General features: G+C 61.2%; 1 protein-coding gene across 2 annotated transcripts; it reads left to right on the top strand.

Annotated features, from left to right (window-relative positions):
* Positions 1-346: 346 nt before the first annotated feature.
* On the top strand, positions 347-22,082 carry SYT5 (synaptotagmin 5). Of its 2 annotated transcripts, none has more exons than XM_037888590.2 (9): positions 347-832; positions 13,713-13,871; positions 14,083-14,261; positions 15,801-15,920; positions 16,210-16,377; positions 16,831-16,998; positions 17,697-17,814; positions 18,463-18,596; positions 18,997-22,082. In XM_037888590.2, the coding sequence occupies exons 2-9, from the start codon at positions 13,721-13,723 to the stop codon at positions 19,204-19,206; spliced, it is 1,248 nt and encodes a 415-aa protein (XP_037744518.1). In that variant the 5' UTR covers positions 347-832; positions 13,713-13,720; the 3' UTR covers positions 19,207-22,082. The 2 variants fall into 2 exon arrangements, with proteins under 2 accessions (XP_037744518.1, XP_037744516.1); XM_037888588.2 differs by lacking the exon at positions 347-832 and adding an exon at positions 7,316-7,437.
* The last annotated feature ends 94 nt before the right edge of the window (positions 22,083-22,176 follow it).

Genomic DNA, 22,176 nt, shown 5'->3' on the forward strand with positions numbered 1-22,176 from the left:
GGACATGCCGGCTGCTTGTGGGAGCCATGTGGAGCCAGGGCAGGTAGGGAGCCTGCCTTAGCCCTGCCATGCCGCTGACCAGGAACCGCCTGAGGTAAGCGCTGCCTGCCGAGAGCCCGACCCCCGAACCCCCCCCCCCCGCACCCAAACACCCTCCCAGAGCCCACACCCCACGTGCCCACCTGCATCGCAACCCCCTGCCCCACCCCAGAGCCCTCTCCCATACCCAGAGCCCCTCATTTCTGGCCCCACCCTAGAGCTCACACCCCCAACTGGAGCCCGCATCCCTGCCCCAGCCCAGTGACCGTGAGTGAGGAGCGGGAGAGCGAATGTCAGGGGGAGGCAGGATGGAGTGAGTGGGGTGGGGGTGTAGAGAAGGGGTGGGCCAAGGGTGTTCAGGTTTGTGCCATTAGAAAGTTGGTAACCCTCCAAAACCCCCATGTGTCCCGCTCCCACCATGGGGCTGCATTGGCTCTGAGCCTCCCCCCCACCCACCTTTCCCAGGCCTGCCCATGCACCCCCCCCCCCCCACGCAGGACCTAGCACCTGTTCCTCTCCCACTCATTCCCCAGGAGAAACTTGGGGACCACAATGCCCGCCTGGTCTCTGGCGGAGGGGTGTTAGGGTGGCTTTTCCCTCTCCTTTTCGACAGCGTCTGGCTCGGGGCGGCGGTAGGGATATGGCTAATGGGACCGATTGCAGCAGGCATCGGCGACTCCTTGAGGGTGCCTGGAATTGGGCACAGCAGCCAGGGTGCATCCCGGAGCCCCGGCCCCGCACCATGGACATCCTGGAGACGGACGCCCGCTACCCCGCGAAGTTTGTGGCTGATGTAAGGAGGGGGGAACTGAGGCACGAAGTGGGGCCAAGTAGGAGATAGACCCTTGGTGTCCTGGGACCCATTTCCCTTCCCCCACCCTGCTCTGAGCCATTAGGCTCCCCTCCCCTCCTACAGCCGGGGATAGAACCCAGGAGTCCTGGTTGCCTGATGGAGTCGTGATGAACGCACCGATGAATCGCCCGCCCGCCATGCACACCGTTCACGCTGTTCGCAGCGCGTGCTTTCGAGATCTGACGGGCTCACAACTGAAACTCGGTCTCAGAACCCAAGGAAGGCTTGGAAAGTTTCGACAAAGCCAAGCCAGGAGAGGAGGCCGACGCTGAATGTCGGCACTGCACCCGGGGTGGGATTAAACGTGAATCGTTATAAGCGCCCAGCTCTAACTCTCGATTCAAATGAAACATTTTCTTCGGGGAGCAGAGAGCGAGCGAGGAGAGTTTGGGTTGTGAGTTCTGGTTTAGGTCGGCAGCAAACCGCATTGAGGAGCCGAAGTCAAAGCTTTAATCGGCTGGTTGTTTCCCCCACCCACCCCCCGCCCCGTCTTTCCCTCCAGCAAAATCAACCCCAGGAAAATTATTCATCTTTTTGTTTGCATTGATTTTTCTCCCGGTTTGGGTGTGGTGGTGATAAACAACCCTGATCAATTCCCAGGGGAAATGAAACAAAAGAAACACTGAAAACCCACATCCAGCTGTTCTACGGAGCTGGCTAAGTCCCCGCGCCCCACCCTAGAGACAGCCACATCCCAGCACCAGGGAAGGGGTCCCCATATAACCAGCCCTCATGCCCCATCCCAGAGGGGCTGTGTCTATGCCCTGGGTGAGGGGTCCCCATGTAACCACCCCACGGTCCCCAGGCTAGAGGTAGGGCCCCCATCTTGTTTCAGGGCAGGGGGAAGCCTGCCATGCCCAGCATGAGGGGGGGCCCTGATCTCACTTGAGGATTGTGGGGTGGGGTGCCCTGCCTGGCCTGCTGGTGGGGGAGAGGGGTCAATCTCAGTCAAGGTCTCTGGATGCTGCTGTTATGGAAATATTTGGCAGCAGCTTTGAGTATGAAAATGTAAATTGATTTCTCCTGATGCCAGCACCAACCTGTAACAGATAGCGTTCATAGAATCATAGAATATCAGGGTTGGAGGGGACCTCAGGAGGTCATCTCCTCCAACTCCCTGCTCAAAGCAGGACCGATCCCCGACTAAATCATCCCAGCCAGGGCTTTGTCAAGCCTGACCTTAAAAACTTCTAGGGAAGGAGATTCCACCACCTCCCTAGGTAACCCATTCCAGTGTTTCACCACCCTCACAGTGAAAAAGTTTTTCCTAATATCCAACCTAAACCTCCCCCACTGCAACTTGAGACCATTACTCCTTGTTCTGTCATCTGCTACCACTGAGAACAGTCTAGATCCATCCTCTTTGGAACCCCCTTTCAGGTAGTTGAAAGCAGCTATCAAATCCCCCCTCATTCTTCTCTTCTGCAGACTAAACAATCCCAGTTCCCTCAGCCTCTCCTCATAAGTCGTGTGTTCCACTCCCCTAATCATTTTTGTTGCCCTCCGCTGGACTCTTTCCAATTTTTCCACATCCTTCTTGTAGTGTGGGGCCCAAAACTGGACACAGTACTCCAGATGAGGCCTCACCAATGTCGAATAGAGGGGAACGATCACGTCCCTGGATCTGCTGGCAATGCCCCTACTTATACATCCCAAAATGCCATTGGCCTTTGTCAAGGTTCCTTCCCCACTCTGAACTCTAGGGTACAGATGTGGGGACCTGCATGAAAGCCTCCTAAGCTTACTTTTACCAGCTTAGGTTAAAACTTCCCCAAGGTACAAATTAATTTTACCCTTTGCCCTTGGAATTTCCACTGCCACCACCAAACTTTAACTGGGTTTACTGGGAAACGTAGTTTGGGCACGTCTTTCTCCCCAAAATCCTCCCAACCCTTGCACCCCACTTCCTGGGGAAGGTTTGGTAAAAATCCTCACCATTTGCATAGGTGACCACAGACCCAAACCCTTCGATCTTAGATCAATGAAAAAGCATTCAGTTTTCTTACAAGAAGACTTTTAATAGAAGTAAAGGAATCACCTCTGTAAAATCAGGATGGTCGATACCTTACAGGGTAATTAGATTCAAAACATAGAGAATCCCTCTAGGCAAAACCTTAAGTTACAAAAAAGACACACAGACAGGGATAGTCATTCTATTCAGCACAGTTCTTTTCTCAGCCATTTAAAGAAATCATAATCTAACACCTACCTAGCTAGATTACTTACTAAAAGTTCTAAGACTCCATTCCTGTTCTGTCCCTGGCAAAAGCATCACACAGGCCCTTTGTTTCTCTCCCTCCTCCCAGCTTTTGAAAGTATCTTGTCTCCTCATTGGTCATTTTGGTCAGGTGCCAGCGAGGTTACCTTTAGCTTCTTAACCCTTTACAGGTGAGGGGATTTTTCCTCTGGCCAAGAGGGATTTTAAAGGGGTTTACCCTTCCCTTTATATTTATGACAGCCTTCTTGGCAACAAGGGCACACTGTTGACTCATATCCAGCTTCTTGTCCACTGTCACCCCTAGGTCCTTTTCTGCAGAACTGCTGCTGAGCCATTCGGTCCCTAGTCTGTAGCGGTGCATGGGATTCTTCCGTCCTAAGTGCAGGACCCTGCACTTGTCCTTGTTGAACCTCATCAGATTTCTTTTGGCCCAATCCTCCAATTTGTCTAGGTCCCTCTGTATCCTATCCCTACCCTCCAGCGTATCTACCACTCCTCCCAGTTTAGTGTCATCTGCAAACTTGCTGAGGGTGCAATCCACGCCATCCTCCAGATCATTTATGAAGATACTGAACAAAACCGGCCCCAGGACCGACCCCTGGGGCACTCCACTTGATACCGGCTGCCAACTAGACATGGAGCCATTGATCACTACCCATTAAGCCCAACAATCTAGCCAGCTTTCTATCCACCTTATAGTCCATTCATCCAGCCCATCCTTCTTTAACTTGCTGGCAAGAATACTGTGGGAGACCGTGTCAAAAGCTTTGCTAAAGTCAAGGAACAACACATCCACCCGGGGGGGACTCTAGGGGGACAGAGTGGTGGGGCTGGGAGCCAGGACTCCTGGGTTCTCCACCAGCTCTGGGAGGGCAGTGGAGTCTAGTGGTTAGAGCAGGGGGGTTGGAAGCCAGGACTCTTAGGTTCTCCCCCAGCTCTGGGAGGGGAGAGGGGTCTGGTGGTTAGAGAGCGGGGCTGGGAGCCAGGACGCCTGGGTTATCCCCCCCGGCTCTGGGGTCTCATGCTCTCTCTGTCTGTCCCCTGCCAGTGCCTGCCCCAGTGATGATCCTCACCCTCAAGGTTCATTCGAACAGCTCCCTGACTCTGGCTGGGTGAAGCCTTCTGGGTCCTGGGCCCACAACTATAGCTACAGCATCCGCGTCTGGGCCCCTCTCCCCAGGGGCAGGCGAGCGCAGGGAGAGACCCTGCTGGCATCTCCAGCGGCCCTGTCTCCATCGTGGGGCTCTCGGCAGGACAGAATTACATTGTATCACCTTTCCCCTCTAGGGAGCGCCGGCACCTGTCCGGCCCCAGGGCAGGGACTGGCTGGCTCAGGGGGGCAGGTAATGGGACATGGGACCTTTCCTCTCTAGGGGGCGCCGGCTCCCATCCAGCCCCAGGGCAGGGACTGGCTGGCTCAGGAGGGCAGGGAATGGGGTGTGGGGCCTTTCCCCTCTAGGGGGCACCAGCCCTGATCTGGCCCTAATTTGCTGTTATCAATAATTTTTGGTTATTAGCCATAGCTGGTTTCGAATCATTGCTAATTGCTTAGTTCTATGAATGTAATTAACAGTGAACTGCTAAGGATCACTGGTTTCACCTAACTGTTAATTACTCACATGTCCATAATTAATGGTTAAATGTTAGTAATGGAAATATATTAATCTTTTGCAAGAGGTGCTAATTAACCACTTCTCGTTAATCACAGTCACAGATACTGGATTGCTAAAGTGCCACTGGGCTAAACAACAAAGTAAGAGAAGCTGTGAGAGGCAAAAAGGCATCCTTTAAAAAGTGGAAGTTAAATCCTAGTGAGGAAAATAGAAAGGAGTGTATAAAAATATATATAAAAATATAATTAGGAAGGCCAAAAAGAATGTGAAGAACAGCTAGCCAAAGACTCAGAAAGTCAGAGCAGGAAGCTGCTAAACAAACAGTGGGTCCACTGGACGATCAAGATGCTAAGGGAGCACTCAAGGACGATAAGGCCATTGCGGAGAAACTAAATGAATTCTTTGCGTCGTTCACGGCTGAGGATGGGAGGGAGATTCCCAAACCCGAGCCATTCTTTTTAGGTGACAAATCTGAGGAACTGCCCCAGATTGAGGTGTCATTAGAGGAGGTTTTGGAAAAAATTGATATCTTAAACAGCAATAAGTTACCAGGCCCAGATGTGATTCACCCCAGAGTCCTGCAGGAACTCAAATATGGAATTGCAGGACTTCTAACAGCCGTCTGTAACCTGTCATTTAAATCAGCGTCTGTACCAGATGACTGGAGGGTAGCTAATGGGACGCCAATTTTTAAAAAGGGCTCCAGAGGTGATCCTGGCAATTACAGGCCGGTGAGCTTGACCTCAGTACCGGGCAAGCTGGCCGAAATGATAGCAAAGAAGAGAACGATCAGACACATGGGTGAACATAATTTGTTAAGGAAGAATCAACATGGTTTTCGTAAAGGGAAATCACGCCTCACCAATCTACTAGAATTCTTTGAGGGGTCAACAAGCATGTGGACAAGGGCGAGAGCACCGGGCCGGTGAAGCTGTGACATATGGTATAGGGTGGGAAGCCGGGGGTGTCGCAGGTCGGGAGTGAGGGGCACCAGCAGAGCTAGGGGGATCCCAGGGCTGGGCTAGCAGGGGCTGCGGGGCAGGAGTGAGGGGCACCGGCAGGGCTGGGGGGAGCCCAGATTTGGGATAGCCCCCCTGTGTCTCCCAGGGGCATCAGGGTCAGGCCCGACAGCCAGGGGAGAGACCCCTCTGCTGGGCCCCCCCCCGTAGCTCAGCGCCCCCTGCTGGCCCCCCACCCACCCCCTTTCTAACCCTGTTGATTTCTGGCCTCTGATGGATGAGGAGAGTGGGTGCATTCTCCTGTTGCCAAGGCAACAAAGTATCAACTCCAAGAGTTGCTATGACGCTGGGTGATTTCCCCATCTCGTTCCCATGGCGCCGGCGTTGCCCTGGTGCGACTCACGCCAGATAATCTGGACTTCTTCCAGTCCCATCTCGGGGAGGGGAGTGGGGTCTGGTGGTTAGAGCAGGGGGGGCTGGGAGCCAGGACTCCTGGGTTCTCTCCCTGGTGTTGGGAGGGGAGTGGGATCTAGTGGTTAGAGATGGGGGGAAGGGGCTGGGAGCCAGGACGCCTGGGTTCTCTCCCTATCTCAGGCAGGGGAGTGGAGTCTAGGGGGCTGGGCAGGGCTGGGAGCCGGGACACGTGGCTTTGCAATGCCTAAGGCCAAAGTTTCCCTTCTCTCCTGCAGGGGGCAGCATCGCCCCTTCCCCGGCCCCCACATGCGCTAGGTTTGTTTACTTGCTTCACAAGGCCCCTGCTCCGCCCCCGCACACAGGGCGAAGGGGGAGGGGCGAGTCCTCTCCCATCACCGCTGCAGGCATCTAATAGTGTAGAAGGGTAAACCCAGGTACACACACGTGTGTGTTCCTGACGCCCCCTGCCGGAGGGGCCGGGCCCTGCGCTGTGTGTGCGTCCCTGGCGCCCCCTGCCGGAGGGGCCGGGCCCTGCGCTGTGTGTGCCTCCCTGGCGCCCCCTGCCGGAGGGGCCGGGCCCTGCGCTGTGTGTGTGTCCCTGGCGCCCCCTGCCGGAGGGGCCGGGCCCTGCGCTGTGTGTGCGTCCCTGGGGCCCCCTGCCGGAGGGGCCGGGCCCTGTTCTGTGTGTGCGTCCCTGGGGCCCCCTGCCGGAGGGGCCGGGCCCTGCGCTGTGTGTGCGTCCCTGGCGCCCCCTGCCGGAGGGGCCGGGCCCTGCGCTGTGTGTGCGTCCCTGGGGCCCCCTGCCGGAGGGGCCGGGCCCTGCGCTGTGTGTGCGTCCCTGGCGCCCCCTGCCGGAGGGGCCGGGCCCTGCGCTGTGTGTGCGTCCCTGGGGCCCCCTGCCGGAGGGGCCGGGCCCTGCGCTGTGTGTGCGTCCCTGGCGCCCCCTGCCGGAGGGGCCGGGCCCTGCGCTGTGTGTGTTCCTCAACACCCCTCCCCCGCCGCCCCAATTGCTGATCAGGATAAACCATTCCAGCCTGGGGATCCTCACCCAGAGCCCCCCTCTTTCCTCACCCGCCTCCACTGCGATGGGAGACCCCCAGCCCCAGCCCCCCTCCCTGCAATAAGAGAGCCCCCTCCCCTCCCAGCCTGCGACGGAAGAGCCCCTCCCTTCCCAGGGATGGCAGAGTCCCCTCCCCCTCCCTGCCTGCCACGGAGGAGCCCCTCCCCCTCCTGTCCCCACCCCCTGCCCCACCCAGCCGCCGGTCAGCACCGTGGGGCGGACAGCTCCGAGCCCCGCTCAGGCAGCCCGGCGCCTGCCCTCCGCCGCGATGGAGGGAGACGGTAGGAGCCCCCCCCCCCCCCCCCCGGCTCCCGATGGGAGCAGCCGGCGCTGAGGACTTGGGGGTCCGGGAGCTGAGGGGGGCGGCGGGGGGGAACAAAGCCGGGGGGCGGGGAGCGGCTGAAGGGTCCGATCGCGGCTGGGGGAGGGGGGGACTGGCCGTGGCGCGGGGCCGGGTCCCAGCTGGGTCCATCGGTGTCACTCTGGAGTGACACCCGTTTACACTGGCTGAGGATCTGTCCCTAGAATCGCCCCCTGTGTCTTGATGGGCAAATTCGCTCCATAGAGGGCCAGAGGCTCAGCTGGTCTAAAGGGGTGCCACTCCAGAGTGACTCTGAATCACGCCAGCTGGGGGTCTGGCCCCACTGATCCAATGGAGCTGCGGACACTGGCCCAGCTGGGGATCTGGCCCCACTGGCCCCAAAGGAGCTGTAGCCACTGGGTCCTGGCCCCCTTGGGGAGCGCTGAGGAGCTGATGGATAGAGGGGAGCTCATGGCCCTGGGTGAGGTGGGGTGGGACCTGGGGGGCGAGGAGGGGGCAGGGTCCGGGAGGGGGCTGGGCTGGAAGCGGAGCGGTGCTGGGAATTCGGAGGATCGATATTTCAGAGCTGTCGGCTCCCATCTTTTGTGTGTCTCACGGGACCCCGGGCGCCAGAGGGTCCAGCCCAGAGCCAAGTTCTTGGCCGGCCCCGCGGCTGAGTCACGGCGGCTGGGGCTGGGGAGGAGCCCATCTCTTGCCCTGATGCCCCAAGCGGGGCACCCGCTGACCCCCAGGGCCAGGCAGAGGCCGGCACAGATGGGCGCGGTCCACAAGGTTGGGTCCAACTTAACAGGTGAAACCATCTCCCCAGCCGCAGGCCGGGGGCCCATGGGGCCATCCCAGGTCAGGCCTGCTTGGGGTCCTGGCCCCATTGATCCAGTGATGCTATGGTCAGTGGGGGCTGTCCAGTGCTCAAAGCACATGCCCTGTAGCACAGACCCCGTGTGTGGTCTGGCGCGTGGGGGGAGGGTTGGAAGCCAGGACACCTGGGTTCTCTTCCTGGCTCTGAGGGGGGAGTGGGGTCGAGTGGTTAGAGCAGGGGGGCTGGGAGCCAGGACTCCTGGGTTCTCTCCCTGGTCTGGGAGGGGAGTGGGGTCTGGGGTGGGGGGAGCTGGGAACCAGGACTCCTGGGTTCTCTCCCTGACTCTGGGAAGGGAGTGGGGTCGAGTGGTTAGAGCAGGGGGGCTGGGAGCCAGGACTCCTGGGTTCTCTCCCTGGTCTGGGAGAGGGGTGGGGTCTGGTGGTTAGAAGGGGGGTGGAGAGAGCTGGGAACCAGGACTCCTGGGTTCTCTCCCTAGCTCTGAGAGGGGAGTGGGGTCTAGTGGTTAGAAGAGGGTGGGGGGAGCTGGGAACTAGGACTCCTGGGTTCTCTCCCTGGTCTGGGAGGGGAGTGGGGTCTGGGGTGGGGGGAGCTGGGAACCAGGACTCCTGGGTTCTCTCCCTGACTCTGGGAAGGGAGTGGGGTCTACTGGTTAGAGCGGGGTTGGGGGGAGCTGGGAACACGGACTCCTGGGTTCTGTCCCCGGTCACTTCCCCCTGGCTGGGCCCCGATCTCGCGGTGTGTTGGGTTTCATTGCTGGGGCGGGGTGGGGTGGGGGCGGGGGCTGTTGTGATGCAGAAGGGCCCAGCTGTTGTGGATCCTCCAGCCTCGGGGCACGTGCGGGGGGGGGGGGGGGGAGGCGGAAACACACGTACTCAGAGAGTCAGAACCGGAAAACCGCACACGCAGGCAGGGACACGTGCACCCGCCCTGCCTCCCTGGCCCTGGGCTCCCCCCAGCCCCGCCGGTGCCCCTCGCTCCCGACCCGCAACTCCCTGCCAGCCCAGCCCTGGGCTCCCCCCAGCCTCGCCGGTGCCCCTCACTCCCGACCCGCAACCCCCTGCCAGCCCGGCCCTGGGCTCCCGCCGGTGCCCCTCACTCCCGACCCGCAACCCCCTGCCAGCCCGGCCCTGGGCTCCCCCCAGCCTCGCCGGTGCCCCTCACTCCCGACCCGCAGCCCCCTGCCAGCCCGGCCCTGGGCTCCCCCCAGCCTCGCCGGTGCCCCTCACTCCCGACCCGCAGCCCCCTGCCAGCCCAGCCCTGGGCTCCCCCCAGCCCCGCCGGTGCCCCTCACTCCCAACCCGCAACCCCCTGCCAGCCCGGCCCTGGGCTCCCCCCAGCCCCGCCGGTGCCCCTCACTCCCGACCCGCAACCCCCTGCCAGCCCGGCCCTGGGCTCCCCCCAGCCTCGCCGGTGCCCCTCAGTCCCGACCCACAGCCCCCTGCTAGCCCGGCCCTGGGCTCCCCCCAGCCCCGCCGGTGCCCCTCACTCCCGACCCGCAACCCCCTGCCAGCCCGGCCCTGGGCTCCCCCCAGCCTCGCCGGTGCCCCTCACTCCCGACCCGCAACCCCCTGCTAGCCCGGCCCTGGGCTCCCGCCGGTGCCCCTCACTCCCGACCCGCAACCCCCTGCCAGCCCGGCCCTGGGCTCCCCCCAGCCCCGCCGGTGCCCCTCACTCCCGACCCGCAACCTCCTGCCAGCCCGGCTCTGGGCTCCCCCCAGCCCCGCCGGTGCCCTTCACTCCTGACCCGCAACCCCCTGCCAGCCCGGTCCTGGGCTCCCCCCAGCCCCGCCGGTGCCCCTCACTCCCGACCTGCAACCCCCTGCCAGCCCGGCTCTGGGCTCTCCCCAGCCCCGCCGGTGCCCCTCACTCCCGACCCGCAACCCCCTGCCAGCCCGGCTCTGGGCTCCCCCCAGCCCCGCCGGTGCCCCTCACTCCTGACCCGCAACCCCCTGCTAGCCCGGCCCTGGGCTCCCCCCAGCCCCGCCGGTGCCCCTCACTCCCGACCCGCAACCCCCTGCCAGCCCGGCCCTGGGCTCCCCCCAGCCCCGCCGGTGCCCCTCACTCCCGACCCGCAGCCCCCTGCCAGCCCGGCCCTGGGCTCCCCCCAGCCTCGCCGGTGCCCCTCACTCCCGACCCGCAGCCCCCTGCCAGCCCAGCCCTGGGCTCCCCCCAGCCCCGCCGGTGCCCCTCACTCCCGACCCGCAGCCACTGCCAACCCAGCCCTGGGCTCCCCCCAGCCCCGCCGGTGCCCCTCACTCCCGACCCGCAACCCCCTGCTAGCCCGGCTCTGGGCTCCCCCCAGCCCCGCCGGTGCCCCTCACTCCTGACCCGCAGCCCCCTGCCAGCCCGGCCCTGGGCTCCCCCCATACATAGCTTTTCTCCTGTCCCCACCCCCAGGGGAACCCTCTGCAGGGTGGGGGCTCAGTTCTTTCCTATTCAGCCATATCGCCCCTTTGCTGAGGCTGTGGGTTAGTGCCCGTCGGAGGTTGTTGTGGGGTAATAGGGGCCCCGGCCCCACTGCGGAATGGGCTCAAGCCCAGCAAACTCATTTCACGGCCGTGGAAAAGTGGTAGCGGGGGAGAGAGGTTGGTTGACTCAGAGAACCCACCTCCCAGACGCAGGGAGAGAACCCAGGTGTCCTGGCTCTCAGCCCCCGCCCCCCAGCTCTAACCACTAGACCCCACTCCCCTCCCAGACCCAGGGAGAGAACCCAGGAGTCATGATACACTGCGTCACTCCGCTGACACTGCCCAACATGTAATTAAAGTGATGTGGTTCCCCCAGCCCCATAGAGGGTGGGGACGCGTGTTTGGGGCTGAGTGTTTGGGGCTGGGGTTTGTCTGTTGGCCTCAAGGGGCTGATTCAATCCCTTCTTCCCGCTTGTGTGCTCTGCCCTTCCCCGGATACACAGGGTTATTGTCCCTCATCAGCGCCAGCGCCCCCTAGAGCGGAAAGGCCCCGTGCCCCATTCCCCCACCCCCCTGAGCCAGCCAGTCCCTGCCCTGGGGCCAGATGGGAGCCGGCGCCCCCTAGAGAGTCAGGCCCCATGTCCCATGGCTCCTTCCAGGGTGGTGTTTTCCGGTGGTTGCTCTGGCTGACAAAGGCCTGGTCTGACAGGGGCTGGCGGGGAGGGGGGGCGGGGGGGGAAGCTGTCACCCAGCTCAGCACAAGTGGGCGTCGGGGCCCGGGGCAGCGAGGTTGCGTGAGAGAGAGAGAGCGAACGCGAGCCGGCCGGCGCTGGGGTGAGCAATCACAGGGGTGGAGGGGCCCACGGGTCTGCTCCGGGGCAGGGGCTGGATACCGCGCTAGATGGGCCCGTGGGTTTGCGCCGGGGGTGGGGATGGGGGGTCTCTCGTGCTACCCTGTGTCTGTCTATGTCCAGGCACCTGGGTTTGTGCTTAAAGCACTCGACTGGGAGCCAGGACGTCTGGATGCTAGCCCCGGGACCCCCCCCCAACCCCCCACCCTGACGAGATCGGAGCCCCGTCGCACCGGGCACTGCCCACGCCCCCCCGCAGCTGGAGCCAGGCCCTGCCAGCCCAGGGGAGCTCACAGCCTAAATCAAGAGTTGCTGGTGCTTTCAATTCCATGGGGAAACTGAGGCCCAGGGCGGGGCTGAGCCATGCCCAGACCCACAGAGGAGGGGTGTGGAACTGAAGCCAGGCGTCCCGTGTGCCTGGCAGAGGTGGTGAGGCCCTGCTCGGGCCGGGGGAGGTGAAGGCTCCGGCCCCTGATGCTTGCCCCACGACGTGCCTCACCGCTCGCTCCCCGCCCGGTGCTGGGTCAATCCTGCTGGTTGGGGGGGTGGTTAATCCACTCGGCTCCATCTGTGAGTTGGGGGGGGGATTAGCGAGCAGGGCCGGCCCCTGGCACTTTAACGGGTGCTAATGGGATCAGAGCCCAGGGGGAGGGGGCAGGAGAGAGAGAAATTCCCCATCAGCCAGGCCCCGGGACAGCCGGCCCCCGACATTCCCCATCTGTCTGTCCCCCCTTCTAGCCAGCCCCCCTCTCAGCCTCTAGCTATCGAGCCATCCCAACGCCCCCTCTGTCCGGCCGGCTGGCCCCAGTCCCTAGCTAGCCAGCCCTCTACCCCTCCCCGGGCACCACCCCGTCTCTCTGGCCGCTGTCCCATCTCTGGGAGAGGAGTGGGGTCCAGTGGTTAGAGCAGTGGGGGGGCCGGGGGCCAGGGCTCCTGGGTTCTATCCCCAGCTCTGGGAGGGGAGAGGAGGGGGGGTCCAGCGGTTAGAGCAGTGGGGGGCTGAGAGCCAGGACTCCTGGGTTCTATCCCCAACTCTGAGAGGGGAGTGGGGTCCAGGGGTTAGAGCAGTGGGGGGCTGGGAGCCAGGACTCCTGGGTTCTATCCCCATCTCTGTGGGGGAGGGGTCCAGTGGTTAGAGCAGTGGGGCGCCGAGAGCCAGGACTCCTGGGTTCTATCCCCATCTCTGGGGGGGGGGGGTCCAGCGGTTAGAGCAGTGGGGGGCTGGGAGCCAGGACCCCTGGGTTCTATCCCCATCTCTGGGGGGAAGGGGTCCAGCGGTTAGAGCAGTGGGGGGCTGGGAGCCAGGACCCCTGGGTTCGATTCCTCACCCCGTGGAGTGCTGGGCGGTGAGCCAGGCCAGGCCAGGGTGCAAAGGCAGTTTGCCAGCGGGGAGCAAGGCGAGCTCCATGGCAGCCGTTGTCGCCCGGGGCGGCCCCGGCCCGTTGCACAGGGGACGGAGGGTCCTGCCAGGGAGAGGAACAGCGGGGAGGTGCGGGGAGCCGGGATTTGATTGATTGCCCAGTTTGATCGTCCTCCTGCATGGGCCGGGCGGGGGTGGGGGCTGGTCGCACGTTGAGGGTGATTTTTTTCAAACTCATCAAGCTGATGCGACCTATTTCCTGGATTCCCGACCTTGCCCCCGGGGTTAACGCCGGCGGTAACTTACAGGCACCTTGCAGGGGCTAAACGATAAACACCTACAAGACCAATATCTATCCTGAGCAAAACTGACCCACAGGTGACCCAGGCTTCTGCTCTGCCAGCGTCCCACATACCCCCCCTCGCTGGGGGTACCCCCTCACCAAGGATCCCTAGGCTCTGCCCTGCCACAGCTCCGCTCTCTGATTTGGTGGCAGTAGTGGGATCCTGCAGTGCCTACCCCAGAAGCCAGGGGGAGACTGCCTGGGAGGGGGTGGTATCAGACAGACAGAGCCCCCTGCAGGGAAGGGTCAATGGGGACCCCCCTCCAGCAGCAATGGGGCTGGTAGTTAACACCCCGGCGAGATGTATGGGGCACTTGGGACAATTCACACCTCTCTGAGCAATAGGTCCAGGCCCTCAGCGGACTCAGGCGGGGGGGTCGGGCACACTTGGGGCAGTCCCTCTGGCCCAGTGATGATCGGACGACCCGGATCTGTGCCCTCCCTTTCCCCAGGTGCAAAGATGAACGCAGCTCGGCGATCGGCCATGCTGGCCTCGGAGGTGACCGCGCCTCCCAGCCAGCCGGCCCTGAACGCCACCGAGATGCCCAGCAAGGAGAACGTCTTCTCCGACATGAAGGACAAGTTCATGAACAAGCTCAGCAAGCTGCCAAGTGAGTGCTTGTGGGGGGATCCCCTCCCCGTAGCCCCGTGCCCCACCCCAGAGGCAGTCGCATCTCAGCACTGGGCCAGAGGTCCCTGTAGAAGCACTCCCCACCCCCCACCCCAGAGGGGCTGCATCCCAGTGCCGGGCGAGGGGTAACCAGCCCCCCGCGCCCTGCCCCAGAGGGGCCCCATCTCACTCCCGCTCTGTCCCTGCCGCAGTCCCGCCCTGGGCCGTGGCCACCATCCTGATCGTGGCGGCTCTTCTTCTGCTCTGCTGCTGCTTCTGCGCCTGCAAGAAATGCGGGAAGAAGAAGAAGGGGAAGAAGGCAAAGGAGAAAGCGAAGGCGCAGATCAACCTGAGGGAGGTGAAGGAGCTGGGCCAGAGCTACATCGACAAGGTGAGACCCCTGCTAGGGGGCGCCGGCTCCCGCCTGGTCTCAGGGCAGGCACTGGCTGGCTCAGGGGGGCGGGGAATGGGGCCCAGGGCCTTTCCCCTCTAGGGGGCGCCAGCTCCCACCCGGCCCCAGGGCGGGCACTGGCTGGCTCAGGGGGGCGGGGAATGGGGCCCAGGGCCTTTCCCCTCTAGGGGGCACCAGCTCCCACCCGGCCCCAGGGCGGGCACTGGCTGGCTCAGGGGGGCGGGGAATGGGGCCCAGGGCCTTTCCCCTCTAGGGGGCGCGGCTCCCACCTGGTCCCAGGGCAGGCACTGGCTGGCTCAGGGGGGCAGGGAATGGGGCCCGGGGCCTTTCCCCCCTAGGGGGCGCCGGCTCCCATCCCGCCCCAGGGTGGGCACTGGCTGGCTCAAGGGGTGGGGAAGTGGGCTTGCGGCCTTCCCTGCTAGGGGGAGCTGGCCCCCACCAGGGTGAGAGGCTGGCGGGGGGGCCTCAGTTTGGGACTCAGCTGCTACTGAGCTGCTTATCTCCTGAGCCTCCCAGATGCCTAAGCCCTCGGCCCCTGAGGCAGCAGCCTCTGACCTTGGGGGCTGCCTGGACGCTGCGCCGAGGGGTGGGGTAGTTGTGTGTGGGATGGGGGGAGGGGGTAGAGGGCAGCTATTTTGGGTCATGGTTGTATAAGTGATGTGTGTCTGTCTCTCCCTGGCACCCCCTGCTGGAGGGGCTGCGCCCTGCGCTGTGTCTGTCTGTCCCTGGCCCCCCCTGCTGGAGGGGTGGGGCCCTGTGCTGTGTGTGCGCGTCCCTGGCGCCCCCTGCTGGAGGGGCCGGGCCCTGCGCTGTGTGTGTGTCCCTGGCCCCCCCTGCTGGAGGGGCTGCGCCCTGCGCTGTGTCTGTCTGTCCCTGGCCCCCCCTGCTGGAGGGGTGGGGCCCTGTGCTGTGTGTGCGCGTCCCTGGCGCCCCCTGCTGGAGGGGCCGGGCCCTGCGCTGTGTGTGTGTCCCTGGCCCCCCCTGCTGGAGGGGCTGCGCCCTGCGCTGTGTCTGTCTCTCCCTGGCACCCCCTGCTGGAGGGGCTGCGCCCTGCGCTGTGTCTGTCTGTCCCTGGCCCCCCCTGCTGGAGGGGTGGGGCCCTGTGCTGTGTGTGCGCGTCCCTGGCGCCCCCTGCTGGAGGGGCCGGGCCCTGCGCTGTGTCTGTCTGTCCCTGGCCCCCCCTGCCGGAGGGGCTGCGCCCTGCGCTGTGTCTGTCTGTCCCTGGCCCCCCCTGCTGGAGGGGCGGGGCCCTGCGCTGTGTCTGTCTGTCCCTGGCACCCCCTGCTGGAGGGGCTGCGCCCTGCGCTGTGTCTGTCTGTCCCTGGCCCCCCCTGCTGGAGGGGCGGGGCCCTGTGCTGTGTGTGTCCCTGGCGCCCCCTGCTGGAGGGGCGGGGCCCTGCGCTGTGTGTGTGTCCCTGGCGCCCCCTGCTGGAGGGGCCGGGCGCTGCATGTGTAACTGAGGTGCTGGCTGTACTCAGGGTCTCTCTCTCTCTCTCTCACCGCCTTTCCCCGCCCCAGGTGCAGCCTGACATTGAGGACCTGGACCCAGCGCTGCTGCCCGAGCCGAAGGACGAGAAGCCCCAGGAGAAGCTGGGCAAGCTGCAGTACTCGCTGGACTACGACTTCCAGAACGGGCAGGTGGGGGCACCCACGTGGCCTGCCATGGGACCCAGGCATCCGGGCTCACATCCCTCCCAATTCCAGCCTAGAAAAAAAACCCTCCCTGCCCAGAGCCGGGGAGAGAACCCAGGAGTCCTGGCTCCCAGCACCCCCCTGCTCTAACCACTAGACTCCACTCCCCTCCCAGAGCCTGAGAGAGAATCCAGGAGTCCTGCGTCCTCTGTGTGGGGCACTGCTGTGGGGGAAGCTCACAGGGCGGCTGACACCTGGTGTCAGACTGGAACTTTTCCCTTTCACTCTGTCCCAGCTGGTGGTGGGCATCATCCAGGCAGCCGACCTGCCGGCGCTGGACATCGGGGGCACGTCCGACCCCTACGTCAAAGTCTTCCTGCTCCCCGAGAAGAAGAAAAAACACGAGACCAAAGTGCATCGGAAAACCCTGAACCCCACGTTCAACGAGACCTTCACCTTCAAGGTAACGCCCCTCACTCCCGACCCGCAGCCCCCTCCGTGCCCCCCAGCTCTGCCGGTGCCCCTCACTCCCAACTCGCAGCCCCCTCTGTGCCCCCCAGCTCTGCCGGTGCCCCTCACTCCCAACTTGCAGCCCCCTACTTGCCCAGCCCTGCCCCCCCAGCCGTTCCGGTGCCCCTCACTCCCAACCCGCAGCCCCCTCCGTGCCCCCCAGCTCTGCCGGTGCCCCTCACTCCCAACTCGCAGCCCCCTCCGTGCCCCCCAGCTCTGCCGGTGCCCCTCACTCCCAACTCGCAGCCCCCTCCGTGCCCCCCAGCTCTGCCAGTGCCCCTCACTCCCAACTTGCAGCCCCCTACTTGCCCAGCCCTGCCCCCCCAGCCATGCCGGTGCCCCTCACTCCCAACCCACAGCCCCGCTGGGGGAGGGGCCCTGCTGATCTCTCCCCCCGCGCCCCCAGATCCCCTACGTGGAGCTGGGCGGGCGGACCCTGGTCATGGCCGTCTACGACTTCGACCGGTTCTCCAAGCACGATGCCATCGGGGAGCTGCGGGTGCCCATGAGCAGCCTGGACCTGGCCCAGCCCATCGAGGCGTGGCGGGACCTGCAGTCCGCGGAGCAGGAGGAGGTGAGGCCCCACCCACGGGCCCTGTCGCCTGGCAACCCCGCCCTTGGGGGTGCATCCCAGCAGGCGGGGGGGGGGGGGATTCTCTGGGAGGGGAGGGGAACCTGGGGGATGGGATTCCCGGTGAGGAGGGGGGTTGGGATTTTCTGGGGGGCTCTGGGGGCTTGGGATTCTCTGGGAGGGGAGGGGAGTCTGGGGGTTGGGATTCCTGGGGGGGGGGGGAAGTCTGGGGGGGATGAGATTCCCAGGGGGAGGGGGACTCTAGGGGATGGGAATCTGGGGGGAGGGGGGGCTCTGGGAAATGTGATTCTGTGTGGGAGGGGCACTCTAGGGGATGGGATTCCCAGGGTGGGAGGGGGGTTCTGGGGGATGGGATTCTGGCAGGGAGGGGGTCTCTGGGTGAGGGGATTCCTGGGAGGGAGGGGGTCTCTGGGGGAGGGGATTCCCTGGGAGAGGAAGGGTTCTGGGGGATGGGATGCCTATAGGGGAAGGGGGGTTCTGGGCGTTGGGATTCCCTGGGGGGAGAGGGCATTGTGGGATGGGAGTCCCTGGGGGGAGGGGGCCCTGGGGGATGGGATTTGCAGGGGGGCAGTGTTGGCTAATGCGGGAGAGGGGGGTCCCTAGAGCTAGGATTCCTGGGATGGGAAGCTGCAGTCCAGCCCTCCCAGTCTGACTGTGCCCCCCCTCCCCGTGCCCCACAGCAGGAGAAGTTGGGGGACGTTTGCTTCTCCCTGCGCTACGTCCCCACGGCCGGGAAGCTCACGGTCATTGTGCTGGAAGCCAAGAACCTGAAGAAGATGGATGTGGGGGGGCTGTCAGGTGAGACAGTGCTGCAAGCTTCCTCCCTGCAGTGCCCCAGCTGGGGACACCGGTGCTGCGAGCTTCCTCCCAGCAGAGCCCCAACCAGGGCCCTAGTGCTGTGAGCTTCCTCCCCGCAGTGCTCCAGCAGGGGACCCCGGCGCTGTGAGCTTCCTCCCTGCAGTGCCCCAGCTGGGGACCCCGGCACTGTGAGCTTCCTCCCTGCAGTGCCCCAGCCAGGGGTCCCAGCACTGTAAGCTTCCTCCCCGCAGTGCTCCAGCCGGGGACCCAGTTGCTGTGAGCTTCCTCCCCATAGTGGTCCAGCCGGGGACCCTGGCGCTGTGAGCTTCCTCCCCGCAGTGCCCCAGGCTGGGACCCTGGGACTGCAAGCTTCCTGGCAGCAGTGCCCCAGCCAAGGTCCTGTCTCTGTCCAGAATGGGTCAGGCTCATGCCTGGATGACCAGGGGGTTGAGCTCCATTGACACCCTGGCCTTGGGGCTCAGCAAACTTACGGGGCTGCTTGAACCTGCAGGAGCCAGGAATTGTGGGATAGCTACCTCACTGGGTACCTGACTGGCCCAGCCTGGGGGCAGGGCAGGGGGTTGCTCTTCAGATCCAGGTGGGGCCTGGGGTCTCTGTTCTGAAGTGTCTCCCGCCCGCACCCTCCAGATCCCTATGTGAAAATCCACCTGATGCAGGGAGGAAAGCGGCTGAAGAAGAAGAAAACGACCATTAAGAAAAATACCCTGAACCCCTATTATAACGAGTCCTTCAGCTTCGAGGTTCCCTTTGAGCAGATCCAGGTGAGTCCCCCCCTGCCCCCCAACTCCGAGCCAGCCAGTTCCTGTCCTGGGCCCAGATGGGAGCTGGTGCACCCAAGACGGCAAAGGCCCCGGGCCCCATTCCCCACCCCCTTGAGCCAGCCAGTCCCTGTTCTGGGGCCGGATGGGAGCCGACTCCCCCTAGATGGGAGCCGGCACCCCCTTCTCTCACCGGCTTGATGTGGATATTACTGGTGTGGGGGAAGATCACAACACTGGGGGGATCCCCAGCTGGGGGCACTGCTGCAGGGAAGCTTGCAGCACAGCACGGGAAATCCCTGGCTAATGGCACCACTGCCGGGGAAGTTCATGGCCCTGGCCAATCCCCAGCTGGGGCACCGCAGTGGGTGAGCTCACTGTGCCACCTCTCCTCCCCCGGCAGAAAGTCCAGGTTGTTCTCACCGTCCTGGATTACGACAAGCTGGGGAAGAACGAGGCCATTGGGAAGGTCTTTGTGGGCTGCAATGCCACGGGCACGGAGCTGCGTCACTGGTCCGACATGCTGGCCAATCCCCGGCGCCCCATCGCCCAGTGGCACACCCTGCAGACGGAAGAGGAGGTGAACATGGTCATCGGCATGAAGACCTCCTGATGCCCCCTCTTCCCCCCCGATCCTGGCCTAGCTGGCGGGCAGTCGTCCCATCTCCCGTCCTGAGTGAGTGGGAACGTGTGGGTGAGGCGCCTCTGGAGAATGCGTGTGTGGGGTTGCCTGTGAGCCTGTTTCCTCTTTCAGAGCTGTTCCTGTTGAAACATCTTCGAGAAAACCTTCTGTTTCTGATCTGCTGTGTGAACCGTGAGGTTTACGTTGTGTCAAGAAGCTGGTGAGACGTCTACTATAGGGTTACTATAGGGTTACTATGGAGTTACCATAGGTTTACTATGAGGTTACTGTGGGGTTACAATACGACTGCAGTAGGTTTACCCATCATGTTGTGCCACCTCATTTGAAAACTGGGTCTTGTGTGTAAACCTATTGTAAATCTGTTTACTAATGGCTTACAACAGGTTTACTTTAGGGCTACCATAACTTTGCACAGGTGGATGTCATAGTGTGGTGACACATTTAAAAGCTAGGCCTCATGTAAATCTCTTGTAAATCTGTAGAGGAGGCATCCTAAAGATTTCCACCTTTGGATCTTGCAAGTCTCCTGTGTGAAACTATTGTAGCTGTGTTGACTACGGGTTTACAATATACTTATATACTTGGATGCTATAGCGCAATGCCATCTTTGAAAATTAAGCTTAATGTGTAACCCTATTGTAGATTTGATTCCTGTATGTTTACTAATGGTTTACAACAGATTCACTCAATGGTTACACTTAGCTTCACATGCTTGGATATTATGGTAGGGTGCCATATTTTAAAACTGGGCTTCATGTGTAATCCTGTTGTAATTCTAGTCATAATAGCTTTACTACAGATTGGCTCCAGGTTCACTTACAGCTTTACAAAGTGTTTATTATAGGCTTACAAGATATTTACTATGGGTTTCACACAGGTATACTTTGGGTTTACTACAGGTTCATGACAGGTTTACTATAGATTTTTTATGGTCTTATGATATGTCTAATATAGGTTTACAACAGGTTTACTGAGGGCTTATAACAGGTTTACTATTACTTTAAATTTTACTGTACATTATTTACTCTAGTACATTATTACTACATTTTACTGTAGGCTTACAATGGGTTTACAACAGGTTCACTAGAGACTTACAATAGGTTCACTATGGCTTTACTATTAGTTTAAAAACATGTTTATTATGGGTTTACAGCAAGTTTACTATTAGTTTACAAACATGGGTTTACAACAAGTTCACTATGGGTTTACAACAGGTTCAATGTTGTTTTACAAACATGTTTACTATAGGCTTACAACAGGTTTGCTATATGTTTACTATTGGCTTACAATGAGTTTACTGTGGGTTTAGAACAGGTTCACTACAGATGTACCAGATGTTTACAACAAGCTTACTATTGGTTTACAAACATATTTTCTACAGTCTTACGACAGGTTTTCTATATGATTACTACAGGCTTGCAGTGACTTTACCATGGGTTTACAACAGGTTCACTATAGACTTACATGTTTACAATAGGTTTGCAACAGATTCACTGTGAGTTTACAACAGGTTTACAACAGGGTCAGTATGGGTTTACAACAGGTATACTATTGGTTTACAAACATGTTTATTATAGGCTTACAACAGGTTGACAACAAGTGTACATGAGGGCCAACATTCAAATACACATTCCTTGCTCATATCGTCCCTCCTCTGGCTGCCTCATGGAGCACATTGGGCAATCGGTCCTCGAGCATTTAAATCTACTGCAAGCTTTACACATGAGACCCAGCCTCCAAATGCAGGCCCCTTTCAGTGGAAGCCCCAAAATAGGACCATCCCTTGAAGGCACCAGCATCGGAGAGCTCAGCTCCTGCTTTCCCAGTGCCCGGTGGGATTATTACCTGGCTCAGTTTAATTCACCTCCGTTGATGTTTTGTTTTGGGTTGTTTTCTGCTTAGCTTGTGCCAATGAAATCAGGCTGATCCGATTCCCCACCTGGTTCCTGCTGTACCAAACCTTGCTGCTGTTCATCGCTACTCACACTTGTCAGCTAATTAATGTCCTTGAGGGGGGGGACTCGGTATGATCATCCCTGGCTCTGGGAAGGTTAGAGCAGGGCGGGCTGGGAGCCAGGACTCCTGGGTTCTCTCCCTGACTCTGGGAGGGGAGCGGGGTCTAGTGGTTAGAGCAGGGGGGACCTGGAGTCAGGACTCCTGGGTCCTATTCACCATCTGACCTCTGGCAAGCCAATTCCTCTTCAAACACTCCTAAAACTGGGCTAATACCCCAGTCTGAAGCCCTCAGACACAAGGCTGCAAAGTATTAGTACAATGACCTCTTGACTTTCGCTACCCAGAGCTCTCCTGCTTGACCATGGAGCCACTTTTCTCCTCGTGCCCCGTCTGGCTCCGTTTCGGTTCACGGGGAGCTTGGCTGTATTTTGTTACTAATTGCTTCCTCCAGCTATTTAGTTCCCGAAGCAGAATCTCCCGTTCCTGCCCTGTCCAGGGATTTCTGTTCCCAGCAAAATGAGCTCAAGAAGAAGGACACCTCACCAGGCCAAGAATGGTCAAGTGTAGGGGGTGGTGGCCATTTTGTTTCTCGTGTTGACCACGATAGGATGTTTGGTACTATCCTCTGATTGTAGAATTAGCACCCCTTGGGGACTAAAACATGCCTTCCATCCCCGCTATTTAAATCTTATCCTCTCTGTCTCCTCTCTCTGGTCCCAAATTTTAGTGACAGGCATGACTGGAGGCGTGATTGTGTCTTAATTCCATTGGCTGAGCCCTTGTTAGCTGGCTAACTCTCCATCACCTTCCCTCCCCCACCCCCACTCCCAGTCTCAACTTTTAGCCATAAGCAAAGTGAAGAGTACGAGGACCTCTGCTCAAGATGGCCTTCATCAAGATGGACGGAGACGTTAAATTACTTCCACTGACCAGTCCCTTGGGTCTCTCCATCTCTCTTTATCCCCCGGCCCCAACTTCTAGCAA

The sequence above is a fragment of the Chelonia mydas genome, chromosome 23, assembly GCF_015237465.2.
Source record: "Chelonia mydas isolate rCheMyd1 chromosome 23, rCheMyd1.pri.v2, whole genome shotgun sequence".
In the NCBI taxonomy this organism is placed as follows: domain Eukaryota; kingdom Metazoa; phylum Chordata; order Testudines; family Cheloniidae; genus Chelonia; species Chelonia mydas.

Excerpts from the sequence above, each read along its gene's own strand:
- SYT5 (XM_037888588.2), top strand. Across the intron at positions 13,872-14,082 it reads CAAGCTCAGCAAGCTGCCAA|TCCCGCCCTGGGCCGTGGCC; the intron begins GTGAGTGCTTGT and ends TCCCTGCCGCAG. Across the intron at positions 15,921-16,209 it reads ACGACTTCCAGAACGGGCAG|CTGGTGGTGGGCATCATCCA; the intron begins GTGGGGGCACCC and ends ACTCTGTCCCAG.